We start from the raw sequence: 13,702 nt of genomic DNA, 5'->3' as shown, positions 1-13,702 counted from the left end.
GAAGTATGATATTCAATTGAAAAGAAATGTTAAAGATGTTAAGATTTTAATGCATATTAATGATAGAATTGAATTGGAATGGAATGTGTTTTATTTACATATACGTATACGTATACATATACATATACATATATATATATATATAATATTTATATATATATATATATATATATATATATATATATATATATATATATTTTTTTTAAGAATATAGTGTCTATTTTAAGAATGTACCAAGCAGAATTCGATTGGAAGTTACGTATTATATTGAATTCTATAATCTTAAAGCTATACATAGAAGCTTAAATAAGAGCTTGAATGGATAAAATTAAAGGATATAAAGGTGTCATACTCTAATTGGTAACTTCAGGGAAAAGAATTGCTTAATAAGAAAAGATAATGTGAAATTGTAACAGGACAGACAAAAGTATAAATATAATGATTTGAATTGAGATAATTAAAACAAAGTTGAGAAAATTAGAAGAGGGGAAAAACTATGTAAAAAATATAAAATGGTAATAAGATATGGAATAGAATATAAAAATGAGCACGAAATTGAGTTTTGTGTCTGTATGAAGAAAGTGAGAACCTGGGACCATGCTACTTTCAAAAAAGATGTTTTATTTGTATTTTGTTTTTGTGAAAACCCAAATAAAATTTTCAAAAAAAAAAGAGTAGAGGGAAGCAGAATAGTATGTTGCTGTGAGTCTCCTCCTGGGCCAGTTCCAGTCAGTGTTGGTGGGGGCAGAGATTTCTTACATGGGTGCCTCAGAGCTTTGCTCTCCACTCTTGTTTAATACTCAGTGAAACTTCTGGGCAAGGTCACCCCCTGGACTTGGTTCAGGTTTGTTCAACTTTAGCTCTCAGTGGAGAGCACGCTCCCTGAATAAAGTTTGTAAGAGTTACAATTTAGGAGTTCTCCTGAATTCATGGCTCAACTCAAAGAGCACCTGGCAGTTTTGGGAGGAGGCAGGGAGCTTTAGCACAAATCCATTTTCTGTACCAGTTGTATCCATTCTTGAGCCAGAAGATTATGTTTGCTGTCCCTCATGCTTGACTCACTTCTAGTTTGGATTACTTCTCGGTTGTTGAAACACTTCTAGGTTGGATTATTGCAATGGGGTTGCATAGAACTTACCTTGAAAAATACTCTGAAGTTTCAGAGAATGTGGCCGTTCTGGGCAATGTTAATCCATGCCACATGGCTGTTGCACAAACTGCATTGCATCCCAGTATGTGTCTAGTATAGTTCAAGATAATGGTTGTCACCTTTTAAGCTGTCACCTAGCTAACAAAGGACTAGATTACTTCAGTCTGTTTCACCAGATCTGCAATAGCTAGATACACTAGCTCCTTTCTATTAAACAATGTGATCTGGTGGGACCTGGGAGACATGCCTGCTCTTTGGAAAAGCCTCCTTGAGATGCAGGCCTTCCAGAAGGCTTTGAAATTAGAAGGCTAAGAACTGTGCTTGGATATCAGAGGAGGGTAGCCCATATAAAATTTCCAATAATAGTAATAGTAATAACACCAGAGAACACCAAAGAACATTTCAGAGAATACTTTATACCACTGGGCTTTGCAATGTGTTGTGATTAGATACTGTAACTTGTGACATCAACCCTCACTTGATTGTTTGCTGAATTATATCAATTTTTCCAAACAAAAGTTTATTAATAAAAAATTAGGATTTTTTTCAAACTCTAGAAGAAGGTTCAGATAAAGTAACTCATTTAATTCCGGGTATTTTTTTTTAGAAAAGCTGCAGTTGGCCTTGGAAGTCTCATCCACCCCAGCCTGGCCCACCAGCATTTAGAACAGCAGGGGTATTGCAATTCCCTCCACTCACTTATCTCCACCCCATCTATATCTTTTTGATCACTCTGCGCAGCACCCTTTCAGCAGTTTTAGCCAGCCTCAACTGCCTCATGCCTCAACTTCAGCCCTAGTGCTGCTGCTGCTGCTCACAGTCAGCCATGCCAGCACTATTCTGTCAACCCCCAATTGCCCCCACTGCCCTGCACTTTACAAGACCTCTGTACCCTGCTCATCTTTAGCTGTTTTTCTCCTGCTGCTGACAAACAAGCATTGTTCTCCATTCTGCAGGAAGGCTCTTCTGCAAGTGGAACAATTTATGTGCACTGTTGAGCCTTGTAACTGGCCGAAGCATCCCAGGTCTGGTGGGGTAGGGAATAAACCAAGGCTTAGGGCTGTGACAGGTTTCTACATACCATTGGACCCTGTAGCTTGTGCTGGGCCTCCCAGTCCCCCGTCCCCCCCCACACACACCCTCAGACACCTCCATGCTCTGCTTAAGGATTCAATTCTGGTATTCCTGGTTGTTGTCATTTATGGGAAGCTGGCAGGGAAGGTCAGAAATCATAATCATATGACCATAGCTGTCTTCAACAGTGTAATCGTGAACTGGGTGCCAAGCTCCCACATCACAAAGAAGTGACCTTGGGATGCTGACAGCCAGAACCTTTGAGGAGTTGTCATAAGCCCTCCTTGTTCAGCAGCATTGTAACTTTGAATGCGCACTGAACAAATGGTCATAACCCAAGGACTATCTATACTTGAAGTCATTTGATTACTTTGATTTCAAACTGCAATAGAACTATAGTAACGTACGTGAAATAATGTGTGTGGTATCTTGCATAATAATTACCTCATAAACATACTGTATATTAATTGTTGCATACTTTTGAGAGTCATTTGACTAAAAAAAAAACCTGACTCCTTTTGAATTGTTTTCTAGTGCTTTTTTCCAATAAGAGCAAACTTTTATTCTCATGTCTCTAGGTTCCCGCTTGCTTGTGGCTGCCCAAGATGCTACTGAAGATGAAGAAGCAATAGAAGATACAATAGTTGAGGATGAAGATGATGAAGCTGAAGTTGAAGAAGATGAACCCACAGAATTGGTACAGCTACAACATTTTTTAAATTTCGTGCTGATGTTTCCTATCAGCATTATTTGAACAATAGATGGGTTACCAAGAGTGTTACCATTGTCACAGTTGTGAAGTTTGTGGGCCCCAACTTAAATAGAATATACTGTACTAAGTAGTTTTGCTAGCCCAAATATGTAACTTACTTATTAAGAAGCATTATGCAGCTATAGTGAGTCAAATGTAATTATCCATATAATGCCAAATGCTATAATGTAATAAATCTAAATAAAAGTTTGATTTGATGAGATAGTATTAAATATGATTTACAAGTTTAATTAGTTGGGTTCGATTACCTTACAGTGATTTTCTGATACAGAGGTAGGCAGTACTCATAAAATTAACATCTCTTAATATAGTTAAAATATAATTAATTAATCCCATTTGGTTCAGGACATCAATATGTTTTCTAGACCACTGGCTACACAATTTGGATTACAACTGTTAAGTTTTAAGGAAATGCTCAATTAAATGTTAATTAATGTTCTTGAGTTAACTGCAGCAAATGTTCAGTTTTAATAATCTCGTCATCTGGTTTAGGAGTATCTGATCAATTTGTTGAATATATTTGGCTTCATTATAGTCTATGCCTGTTTCGTTAAAAAATCTGTATCTAGTTCATCATCTAGGCCAAGGGTTTTCAAATGTTCTCCAAAGAACCTGTTAAAAACAAAATTTCTCAGAATCCCTGTCATGGAAAATTGGCTACTTTAGGGTAAATTTATTTTAGGGATCCTTTGGTTTTCGCCAAACCCAGTCATCTTCTTGTGGAAATTTTGTGTTCTCCAGAACACAGTTTGAAACACTCTGACCTAAATATCTTTTTTGTAATTATATCTTTAAAAATCCTAGGTTTTGGGGAAATTAATGTGCTTGTAAATTGAAGTACTTTTATGTGGGAGTATACAATAAAACTTATATATTCTGGCTATTCATTGCTTCACTGTTTCTCATAGGCTTTTCAAAACATTATTTTATATTAGACAGAAGAGAAAGAGGAAGATGACCTATCAGGAGAACCTAAAGCATCACCTAATGCTGATACAACAATCTTGTTTGTGAAAGGAGAAGGTAAAACATACTTTGAATTCTACACCAGGCCAGCTTATCTTACCTATTTTGTTTTTAAAATTACAATTTAAAAATGAAACACTAAGAATTTTCATTTCTTCCCCTCCCCCCTAGATTTTCCAGCAAACAACATTGTGAAGTTTTTAGTAGGTTTTACTAATAAGGGTACAGAAGACTTTGTCGTAGAATCACTAGATGCTTCATTCCGGTACCCACAAGATTATCAGTTTTTTATTCAGAATTTCACTGCTCTTCCTCTGAACACAGTTGTTCCACCCCAGAGACAAGCCACCTTTGAATATTCCTTCATTCCTGCAGAACCGATGGGTGGCCGTCCCTTTGGACTGGTTATCAATTTGAATTACAAAGATCAAAATGTAAGTGAGAATATGGGATTTGGCTAAGATAAAGAGATTCATGCAGTATTTTGTGTTTTTGTGGCAGTGTTACCTATATTAATGCAAAAATTGGTCTCTCTTAATCCTTGGGGAGCTAAGCTGCTAGTTCGGCTAGCTTGTATAAAGATTTGTGCTACTAGTTCTGCTATTATGGGTTTTGACTTGTTTTTGTAGCCTATTTGGATAGGATTAAAAAAGATGTTATGCAAGATATTAGCTGCGTAGAACAAGGCATTCTGAGGAAAATAATAGGACAATACATTTCAAAATTTCACGCTTGTCAACATGTCAGTTTGTCTTTATTCTTGCATATTTCATATCTTCTTTTGATCACTGTGGAGGCATATTTTATTGAGACTATTTACTGAATATTCTATTTATTACTTCTTAGTTACAGTATTATCCTTACCTAATCAGCATTCCAGTAGAAAGTTTATTGTTTCCTTAATCTTATCCAAAACAATTTCTTAGTAAGTGCTGTGGCTTGAAGAGAAAGACTATTTTAAAAAGTCAAAATCTGAGGTATTAAGAACTGCTATTATGATAAGGCAGTACTGTACAATCTGTAAGTCTCGTTCAGCTCTCTCTTCAGGCTAAAAAAAATACATTACTACCGTGTTTCTCATAAAATAAGGCTGAGTCTTATTTTTTTTTGAGGCCCAAAAAAACGTCTAGGACGTCTTTTCGGGGGTGACTTAATTTCCTCTCCCACACACACCCCAACCTAGAGTGCCCCATGTGCAGTCACCTCTCCAAGAGGGCACTTCTATCGGCTGATGGAAGCTCCCCGAAACCAGAGTCACCAGCCGCTTCTATCAGCTGGTAGAAGCAGCTTTGTGGAGAGTTGAGTATGCATGGGGGAGGAAATCTATCGACCGGTAGAAACAGCCTCAGGCCGAGCGCCCACATGCACTCCCCTTGCCACGAAGCCGTTTCTATCGGCCAATGGAAGGTCCCCAAAGGCAGAGTCACCAGCTGCTTCTATCAGCTGGTAGAAGCGGGTTTGTGGCGAACGGAGTGTGTGTGGGGCACTCGCCCTGAGGCTGCTTCTACCGGCTGATAGAAGCGGCTGGTGACTCTGCCTTTGGGGAGCTTCCATCGGCTGATAGAAATGGCTTCATGGCGAGGGGACTGTGTGTGGGGTTCTCCTGTCAGGAGCTCTCCGTGGGCAGCCACGCCTTGCCCCGAAGCAGCTGGTGACTGACTTTGGGGAGCTTGGCCCATAGAAACAGTTTTGTGGTGAGGGGAGTGTGCGTAGGGCACTCCTGTCAGGAGTGCTTTGCGGGCAGCCATGCCTTGCCCCGAAGCGGCTGGTGTCCCTTCTGGGAGCTTCCATTGGCCAATAGAAACAGCTTTATGGCAAGGGTAGTGTGCGTGGGCGTTCGCCCCGAGGCTGCTTCTACTGGCTCATAGAAGCGGCTGGTGACTCTGCCTTCGGGGAGCTTCTATCGGCCAATGTTCTATCGGTAGTAGATTGGGATATTCTACGTGCAGGGCGCTCCTAAAGGCAAGTTTTCTCCCCCCCTTTCCCCCATTTCTCTTCATCTCGTGTAGTTTAATGAACAATGTGAGAAATGGCAGGGAAACGCATGGATTAAATAGGCCTAAATTTGGGGGGCAGGGCTTATTTTCACCTCCTGCCTAGAAATCATGCTGGGCCTTCCTATTGGTATATTGCCATATTGTTGGAGAAACAGGGTAGAATTTGATAGTAAACTGCTAAATAATGTTCAGTCTTCCACTAAATTAATAAGAGTGCTAAACATCTACTAAGGTTAATGTAGTAATAAACCTATTCCACCAAAAATAACTATTGTATCTTAATATTTAGGGGAAATATTAAAATGATATGAAAATCTCATTTTCTATAATGATATGACTAATTCTCTCACTTATTAAAACATTCGACAGCTGAAAAAAATAACTTTAAAAATTTGGCTGCAAAAAGATTGGCAATCTCGAATAGTTAACAAACACTATTCATACTTTGTGTATCTATATCTATCTGTCTATCTACCCAAGTATAGCTATAAATATATGTATACAGTTTATTTTGCAGAAAAACTAGAAAAATCTGCAAGGAATACACTTTTTCTAGAGTCCTCTGTAACAATAGTGCCATCTGATGGCCTGAATCTGATAGCCTTTTTAATATGTTTCATTTTAGGGGAATTTCTTTCAAGATGCTGTCTTCAATCAAACTGTTACAATTATTGAAAAAGAAGATGGATTAGATGGTGAAACGTAAGATTAATTATTCTGCTAATTTTTGTAATGGTGATAACCAGACTTTTTATGCTATTATAAAAGAATATACATATTCATTTAGGTTTTGAAAAGGTTAAGATTTTCCTTGTTTTTTCATCACTAAACCCTGGAGACAAAGAGAAAAAGCAGCTTGCAGCAGCTTGCTATCACGAACACTAAGAAACTATAACATATTGTGCATTCTTCAGTATTTGTATATTAAATCAAACACTGATTGCGATTAGCAGCTGGTTGTTTCACCAAGGTTATTTAGATAGTGATATCATATATTAATTTATTATAGAATAATCCAGGCATTCCAACTATAATTTGAACTTGTTGGACCTAAGAAGTGAACAAGGTCCTTAGGAGTTTGAATTCAACTATTTGCTCTTAAGATCCATGCTCCTCCTGTTTTGTGAAAGCAGTCCAGAGGGTATTGTGTGAGTGAATCATAACAATGGCTGATTTTTCTTGGAGTGAGTGAGTTGTTCTTTTACCCCTTATGGAGATCTTAGGTTGCCCCCTGTTAAGAAAGCCATTTCTAGACAGACACACACACGTACAGAGAGAGAGAGAAACACACACACACACACACATATGTACAGATACTGGACAATTTTGCTCAATATCCAATATCCCCTTTTGGTGGAAGGTGATTGAAGAGATGGTTGTGCAACAGCTTCAGAGGACTGTGGATGAAATTGATTATTTGGATCCTTTTCAGTAAGGTTTCAGATCTGGATATGGAACAGAAACATCATTGGTTGTACTTTTCGAATTATCTCTGGCATAGATAGGATGCTGGTAGTGCACCCATCCTTAACTTATTTGACCTCTGGAGGCTTTTGATACCATTGACCATGCTATCGTTCTGGTTTGACTCAGGATTGGAGGTGGGCAGCACAATGTTATCCTGGTCACCTTCTTTCTGACTGGTTAGTTGATTCTAGTTAGTGTTGGTTGGGGAGAAAAGATCTCACCCTCAGCCCCTTCTATATGAGGTGCCCTAGGGGTTGGTGTTGTTTCTCTCCTATTCAATATCCACATGAGATAGATGGATAAGCTCACCCATCATAATGGGGTGAGGTATCATCAGTGTGCTGATGCTAGCCAATTGTGCATCTTCGCTCTTGGCAAATTAAGCGATGCTGTGGATATCCTATCCCAGTGTTGGAGACTGAGGGTCTGGATGGGGAACATGAGGCTTCAATTGAATCCCTGCAAGACTGAGTAGCTTTGGGTTGTGGGGGGGATTTCTGGTTCTAGGTCTATAGTATTTTTGATGCTTGATGAGGTTGAATTGTCCCCAAACAAATCCTGTGTGCAATGTGGAGTCCTCCTGTACTCATGACTGTTGCTTGAAGAGCAGGTAGTCGTGGCTAGGAGGGCCGTTCCTGACTTCATATTGTGTGCCAGTTATATCCATTTAATTAATAAATGCATAAAATAAATACATCTGGGGACAACTCCTTGGATTATTGTTCAGAAACCTTACATTAGGATATCACCTGTCCTGCATAGTTTTTATGACTGTCTAGAGATTTTTAAAAAAATTGCCTTAAAAGAATTGAAATCTTACTAGATTTTCTCATCTTTCTAAATAAGGATTTTTATGTATATGTTCCTGGCGGGACTTGGCCTACTTGTCATTGTTGGTCTGCATCAATTGTTGGAATCTAGGAAGGTAAGTAGCTATTTTTTAATTAGTCTTTCCCCTTACAAGAATACCGTCATTGCTTTTTCTAAGCTGAGAGGATGGTCTCTAACATTATCTGAAGATGTGGATTGGTGTAGGACTGTGAAATTTGTATGTCTTCTCCAGGGTCCCCAAACTCTGGGCTTCGGCCCACTCCTGGCCTCGGGGGGCATTGCAATGGTCATAAAAATGGCCGGCAAGTGTGAGTGTGCGTGCATGTGAGCATCCTTACTCACTTGCACAAACCATCCCCTCTCTTCCCCACACACACAACCACCTCCAAGTTTGCAAAGCTGGAAACAGTGGAGAACTCTGCCTTACTCTAAATTCCATAGATGAAAGATGATGTCATGTGGCTTGCTAGTGCTTTTCTTAACAAATCTTTTAAAAAATGTATATACAGGAAAATTATGATAGGCTTAATTAGAGAGCTAATCTTACCTATGCTGCTCACTGCTGAGTATTTGAAAGATATTTTAAATGATAAATGATGAAAGGGAGACAATTAATAAAATAGCTATTAAAAAGTGGATTTCTAATTGACATATCTGTTTTAATGGTTGGTTAATGCTTATTTCATTTATTGGGTATCTCTGCCCAAATAATTTAAATCTGCTCTTGTGACTATAGATTATAATATTTTATTTATTACTATTGTTTCTAATCCCCTCAGAGAAAAAGACCAGCTCAAAAAGTAGAGATGGGAACCTCTAATCAGAATGATGTGGACATGAGTTGGATTCCTCAAGAAACTTTAAATCAGATCAGTAAGTATCAAGGCAGGTTGTCTGTAGTAAATTTATTTGCATTGTAAAAAGTGTATCTCTCAGTGGAAAATTGACTTCCAAATTTATTTTTTAAATACATTAAGCTGTTTTCAGCAGATTTATTTAATGGCAAGTGCAGTTGGGAAAAGGGCAGATTTAGAATGTTAAGATTCTATTTAGTTAAAATGGCATCATTAGTGGCATTGTGTCTATCTCGGCTTGATGATATTCCACGACTTGATGATGTTAAGTAGCCTCTGTAGATTTGAGGACATTGTGGGATGTTAAATTTTGCTGTTTCTATTTAACTCAAAAATAAATTCAAATACATTTTTAAAATTCTCACAAACTTCGTTAACATCTTGTTTTGTTTGTTTTTCTCTGCCTTCAGTGCAAAGTAGAAGAGGTGAGATACGCTTTACTGGGTTGAGGTTTTTAAATTTTCTCATAGAATTTGTTCCTGGTGATTGATTATATAATAACTGCATGCAGTGATAATACTAAAGTTTGAAGGATTTCACCAGCTTTAATACAAACTTGGCAAATAGCTGCTGGTAGGACTATTAAATAAATCTTACTATTCAATTAGAAGTTGAAATATTTTGACTTTAAAGTAGATCATTCCCACTTCCATCTAAAGTTGGACTACCTTCAGCATACTTGGAGTACCCATCCCATTCTTTCCGCTTCAAAATTATTTCCACTCTGTTCATTCTAGCAGTTATATAATGCTATGAGATTTACTTCTGTGTTGTTGTTTTTAAACATGGCCATGAATTACATGCTCGATATCTGCCAGTCCAGTAATTTCTAATTATTTAAGAGGCTTACTTATGATGGAATTATATTTGTCAGACCCAAAGGTGCTTTTTCAAGAGGCAGTTGTTTTTCTTTGAAGACATTTTGCTTCTCATCCAAGAAGCTTCTTCAGCTCTGAGCTTAAAAATCACCTTTGGGACAACTATGATCTGGATGACCCAGAATCCCCATAGATATATTTGTCAGACTTGCATCAAAAATAAATATGATGAAAGAAAGGGCCAAGAAATGTATAGCTTAATAGCCCAAGGATGTAAAATATAAGGCTGAACTTACAGTCCGCTATATTTTTTTTTCTGGGCTGTATTAAAACTGCACTGATTAAGATATGTAAATTACATGCAGAGTTTTGCTTTGGACAGTGTTGGGCTTCAGGGTTTCTAGATAACAGATTTCTAACATTTTGTCAGCAACTGCAACTGGCATCTTGCTTACGTTGCTGGTGAAATATCAGGAAATCTGTTGTCTAGAAAATGGCAGCTAAATCTTGAAGTTCAACAGATACCAGTCATGAAAGCCTATACCAGTATTTTATTTTGCTTTTCTTTGAAATTGTACGTTGTAGCAAAATTGCATACTTCACTGGCTAACAGCCATGTTCTTTCTTTATTTGTATTTTAAAAAACACACTCTCAAATTGTATAGCTCAAAATTTTATCTTTATAGGTAGTTGTCAATTTAAAACTACAATTTAGCCTGGAATACATGGTTGTGACATAGTGGTCATTAGTTGAGTCACCATGTACCAGCCTTGATTTTATTATTGTTTTTATGATGGTCATTAAGTAAGTCACTGTGTCTGTTAAATGAAATTTGTGATTGTTAAGTGAATCACATGGTCATAAATCTAAACCGGCTAATCCAATGGACTTTTTTATTGGAAAACCGAAAATGGCAAAATACATTAGAAAATGTTATATCAGATCTCTTTCTAGAGGAGGTAAAGGAACTTAAACATAAGTGCAGTATATGCCCTGAATAGATTATTTTAAAATATAAAATACTTTAAATATAGACTGCTATATGCTTTCATTCAGTGTAAAGTTTATAAATAATATGCAATAATAAAAGTATCTCTTAATATAGACTTTCATTTCTGAACTCTGCATACTGTATTAAAACTTAAATGACAGAGAAGTTGTTGTTTCTGCAGGAAAAGTAATATGTGTTGCTGTAAGTCTTACTGTTTCTTAAAGTGTAAACTAACCAAAGGGATGATAGCTTTGTGAAGGTTTCATCAGCAATGCTCTTCAGATGTGTTTAATTACACTTCTTGAGCTGGCAGAAGTGCTAAGGTGTTGGAGTTGGAGGGCACCAATTTAGGAAGGCTGGTTTAGTGACTGCCAAAATAATAGAGGCAGGATTCTCTTATTTAACTTTTAAATGCATTAATGTATCACTCTGGCATAATTCAGAATTAGAAATTTCCTCTGTAATTTGGTTTGCTACAGTGTTTATTATAGAATTTCCTAAAGAAAATATGAGATTTTCTTTAAAAAAAACCCTAAATAAAATCACTAACAATTTTCAGAAATTCTGTGGCATATTTAACATTATTGTCTTACATTAATTCTATATTATGAAATCAAGGATGTTAGTGTGTAGAAATTCATTATAAATTTTGAAAGGTTATAGTAAAGATTTAGGTTGATTGAACTTGGTATTTATGTTTTTGTTATGGCTAGTAGATGGGCAATTAACACAGAAAAAAAGTCTTTAATGCTACATTAATTGGTGCAAACATGTCAAATAATTGGTTGCTCCCAGAACTAAATTAATTAGCACATTTTCTGTGAGAGAATCCTAATTAGCAGTGATGAAGTTGAGGATATGGCTAGATGAAATACTGGGTAATAGATATGATAGGGTTGTAAAAATGGACAGAATGCAATGGAGAGTCAAAGTAGGTTTGGAGCAGTTTGGTTTTGGGAGTAACAGATGAAATTAAATTGCTACTTCTTCAGTATGCATCAATTTTCCCCAGTTTATCAAAAAAAAAAAAAAGACTGCCATCCTATTTAGTCAGCATAATTATCCTGCTAATTACAGATTCTGTTATTATTGCAGCACTGTGAATTGTCAACAGAAAGAAAACCCAACCCAAAAACTAATCGTGGCTAGATAAACAAAAATACAAAATTATAAGCTAATTGGTTGCATTCAGACTTCTGTTCAAACTGTTATGTGGATCCTTGAATATCAATTTGGCTTTTTCAAAGAAAGGTGTAATAAGTTAGCGTAAACTTCGTTTGCTCCAAGTGACTAACGTAATATCATTTTGCCATATTATAGCATCCTTTCTACTTAATGCAAAATATAGATAGATATTCTCAAACATGTGGATATGAAGATTATTTTTAGAACTGTCTGCCCTGAGCCACAGAGGAAAATAGGGAGTCATGCATTCTTCTTCCTAATAGCCACTTACCATGGAATACATTACTCCTGTTGAAGGTAGAGGAAATGAATTGGGCAAAAAGACTTGACTCAGTACTTTCCCATTTCCAGACCAAAGCAAGCACTGAATATCTGGTTTCTCATTATTTTAGGTACATATTAGATAGCAGTTGCATGTTCCTAACTAGTGCATATCATATTTTTGAGTGTGATGTTTGCATAATATTTTTTAAATCAATATTGTATCTTTTGTCTGCCAAAGAATGTTTTTTAACATATACTGTTAAGTAAGTGCTGTTCTTTTTTTAAAAAAACTACAGATAAAGCTTCCCCAAGACGGTTGCCACGCAAGAGGACACAGAAAAGATCAGTGGGCTCCGACGAGTAAATTTTGTTAGCCCAGTCAACCTTTACTAAACCCAGGCAGCAAAACCCTCCCTAGTGTTTGGCTTGAATTGGGAGTTAAAATATGCTGAAAGCCATATTGACTGAGGAGAATACTGAAATATTTGGACTAAGCATTTAGTTGTGTTCAGAGAACATTGCTAAAAATGCACTTCAAGTTCCTTTTAAAGAAACTTTTAATTGCAAATCATTGTGCTTTCTGAAACGTGCCTTCAGAGTCTCTTCATAATGCTGATCTGTCATTTGCATGCTTTTGTTTCTGATTCTTTGTCACAAATGAAAGTGTCATTTCCCATCTTGTTCTAATTGTGTCCTGTTATACAAGGTCTTTATGCATTTTCTTATTCAGTACTTGAGTCATTGATCTCACTCTTTGCTACATGTATGTAACTATTTTTAGTACGCATGTTGAGTCTCTCACAAAGCACTGAGTCACAGTTTTGTATTCTAAAGGCACAAGCAACTGCTTTTAGCAGTATTTTTTAAATGGCTGCTGATGTGACAAAGTGCACAGAATCTTGAGATCCCAAATGTCCTTGCCTATATGTCTAATACTTTCTACAGCAGCTGCAGTTCTGAAATTTGGGTTGTGTGCTCATTTTTGACATCTGTCTTCTTTTGATTGCAATGTAACTGTGCATTTGTAACTGTTGGAAATATTACTTCAGTCAAGTGTTTGACCAGGTGAGTTTTGAATGCTAGTTCAAATTGTTTAAAATTGAGCCTCATCAGTATAAATTCAGGGATTCTCCCACCATTCAGAAACAATCATGGATAACAAAACTTGTCAAATTTCATAGATAAAGCTGGATATAAGGTTTGACATACCTGAAAGTTTCTTTGGATAACAACTTGTAAACCATTCAGCAGAATTGTGCTCTTCTGTCTCCCATATTTGATTGTATATGAAAAAAGTTTTGAAATGACAGTAAAAATGTAACTTACGTTTTA

General features: G+C 36.8%; 1 protein-coding gene across 1 annotated transcript in view; it reads left to right on the top strand.

The window, feature by feature from the left end:
• SSR1 (signal sequence receptor subunit 1) overlaps nt 1-13,702 on the top strand; it is a 19,152-nt gene extending 5,450 nt beyond the window's left edge. The window contains exons 2-8 of the mRNA XM_026715075.2: nt 2,803-2,921; nt 3,932-4,019; nt 4,134-4,396; nt 6,585-6,661; nt 8,273-8,351; nt 9,037-9,130; nt 12,667-13,702. Coding sequence (XP_026570860.2) covers nt 2,803-2,921; nt 3,932-4,019; nt 4,134-4,396; nt 6,585-6,661; nt 8,273-8,351; nt 9,037-9,130; nt 12,667-12,734 — 788 coding nt within the window. The 3' untranslated portion in view covers nt 12,735-13,702. The remainder of the gene's footprint in view (nt 1-2,802; nt 2,922-3,931; nt 4,020-4,133; nt 4,397-6,584; nt 6,662-8,272; nt 8,352-9,036; nt 9,131-12,666) is intronic.

Source organism: Pseudonaja textilis, chromosome 3, assembly GCF_049901715.1.
Source record: "Pseudonaja textilis isolate UNSWEBS1 chromosome 3, rPseTex1.2, whole genome shotgun sequence".
NCBI classification, from domain to species: Eukaryota; Metazoa; Chordata; class Lepidosauria; order Squamata; family Elapidae; genus Pseudonaja; species Pseudonaja textilis.
The sequence above is the reverse complement of the archived record's forward strand: the minus strand, read 5'-3'. Positions and strand labels throughout refer to the sequence as shown.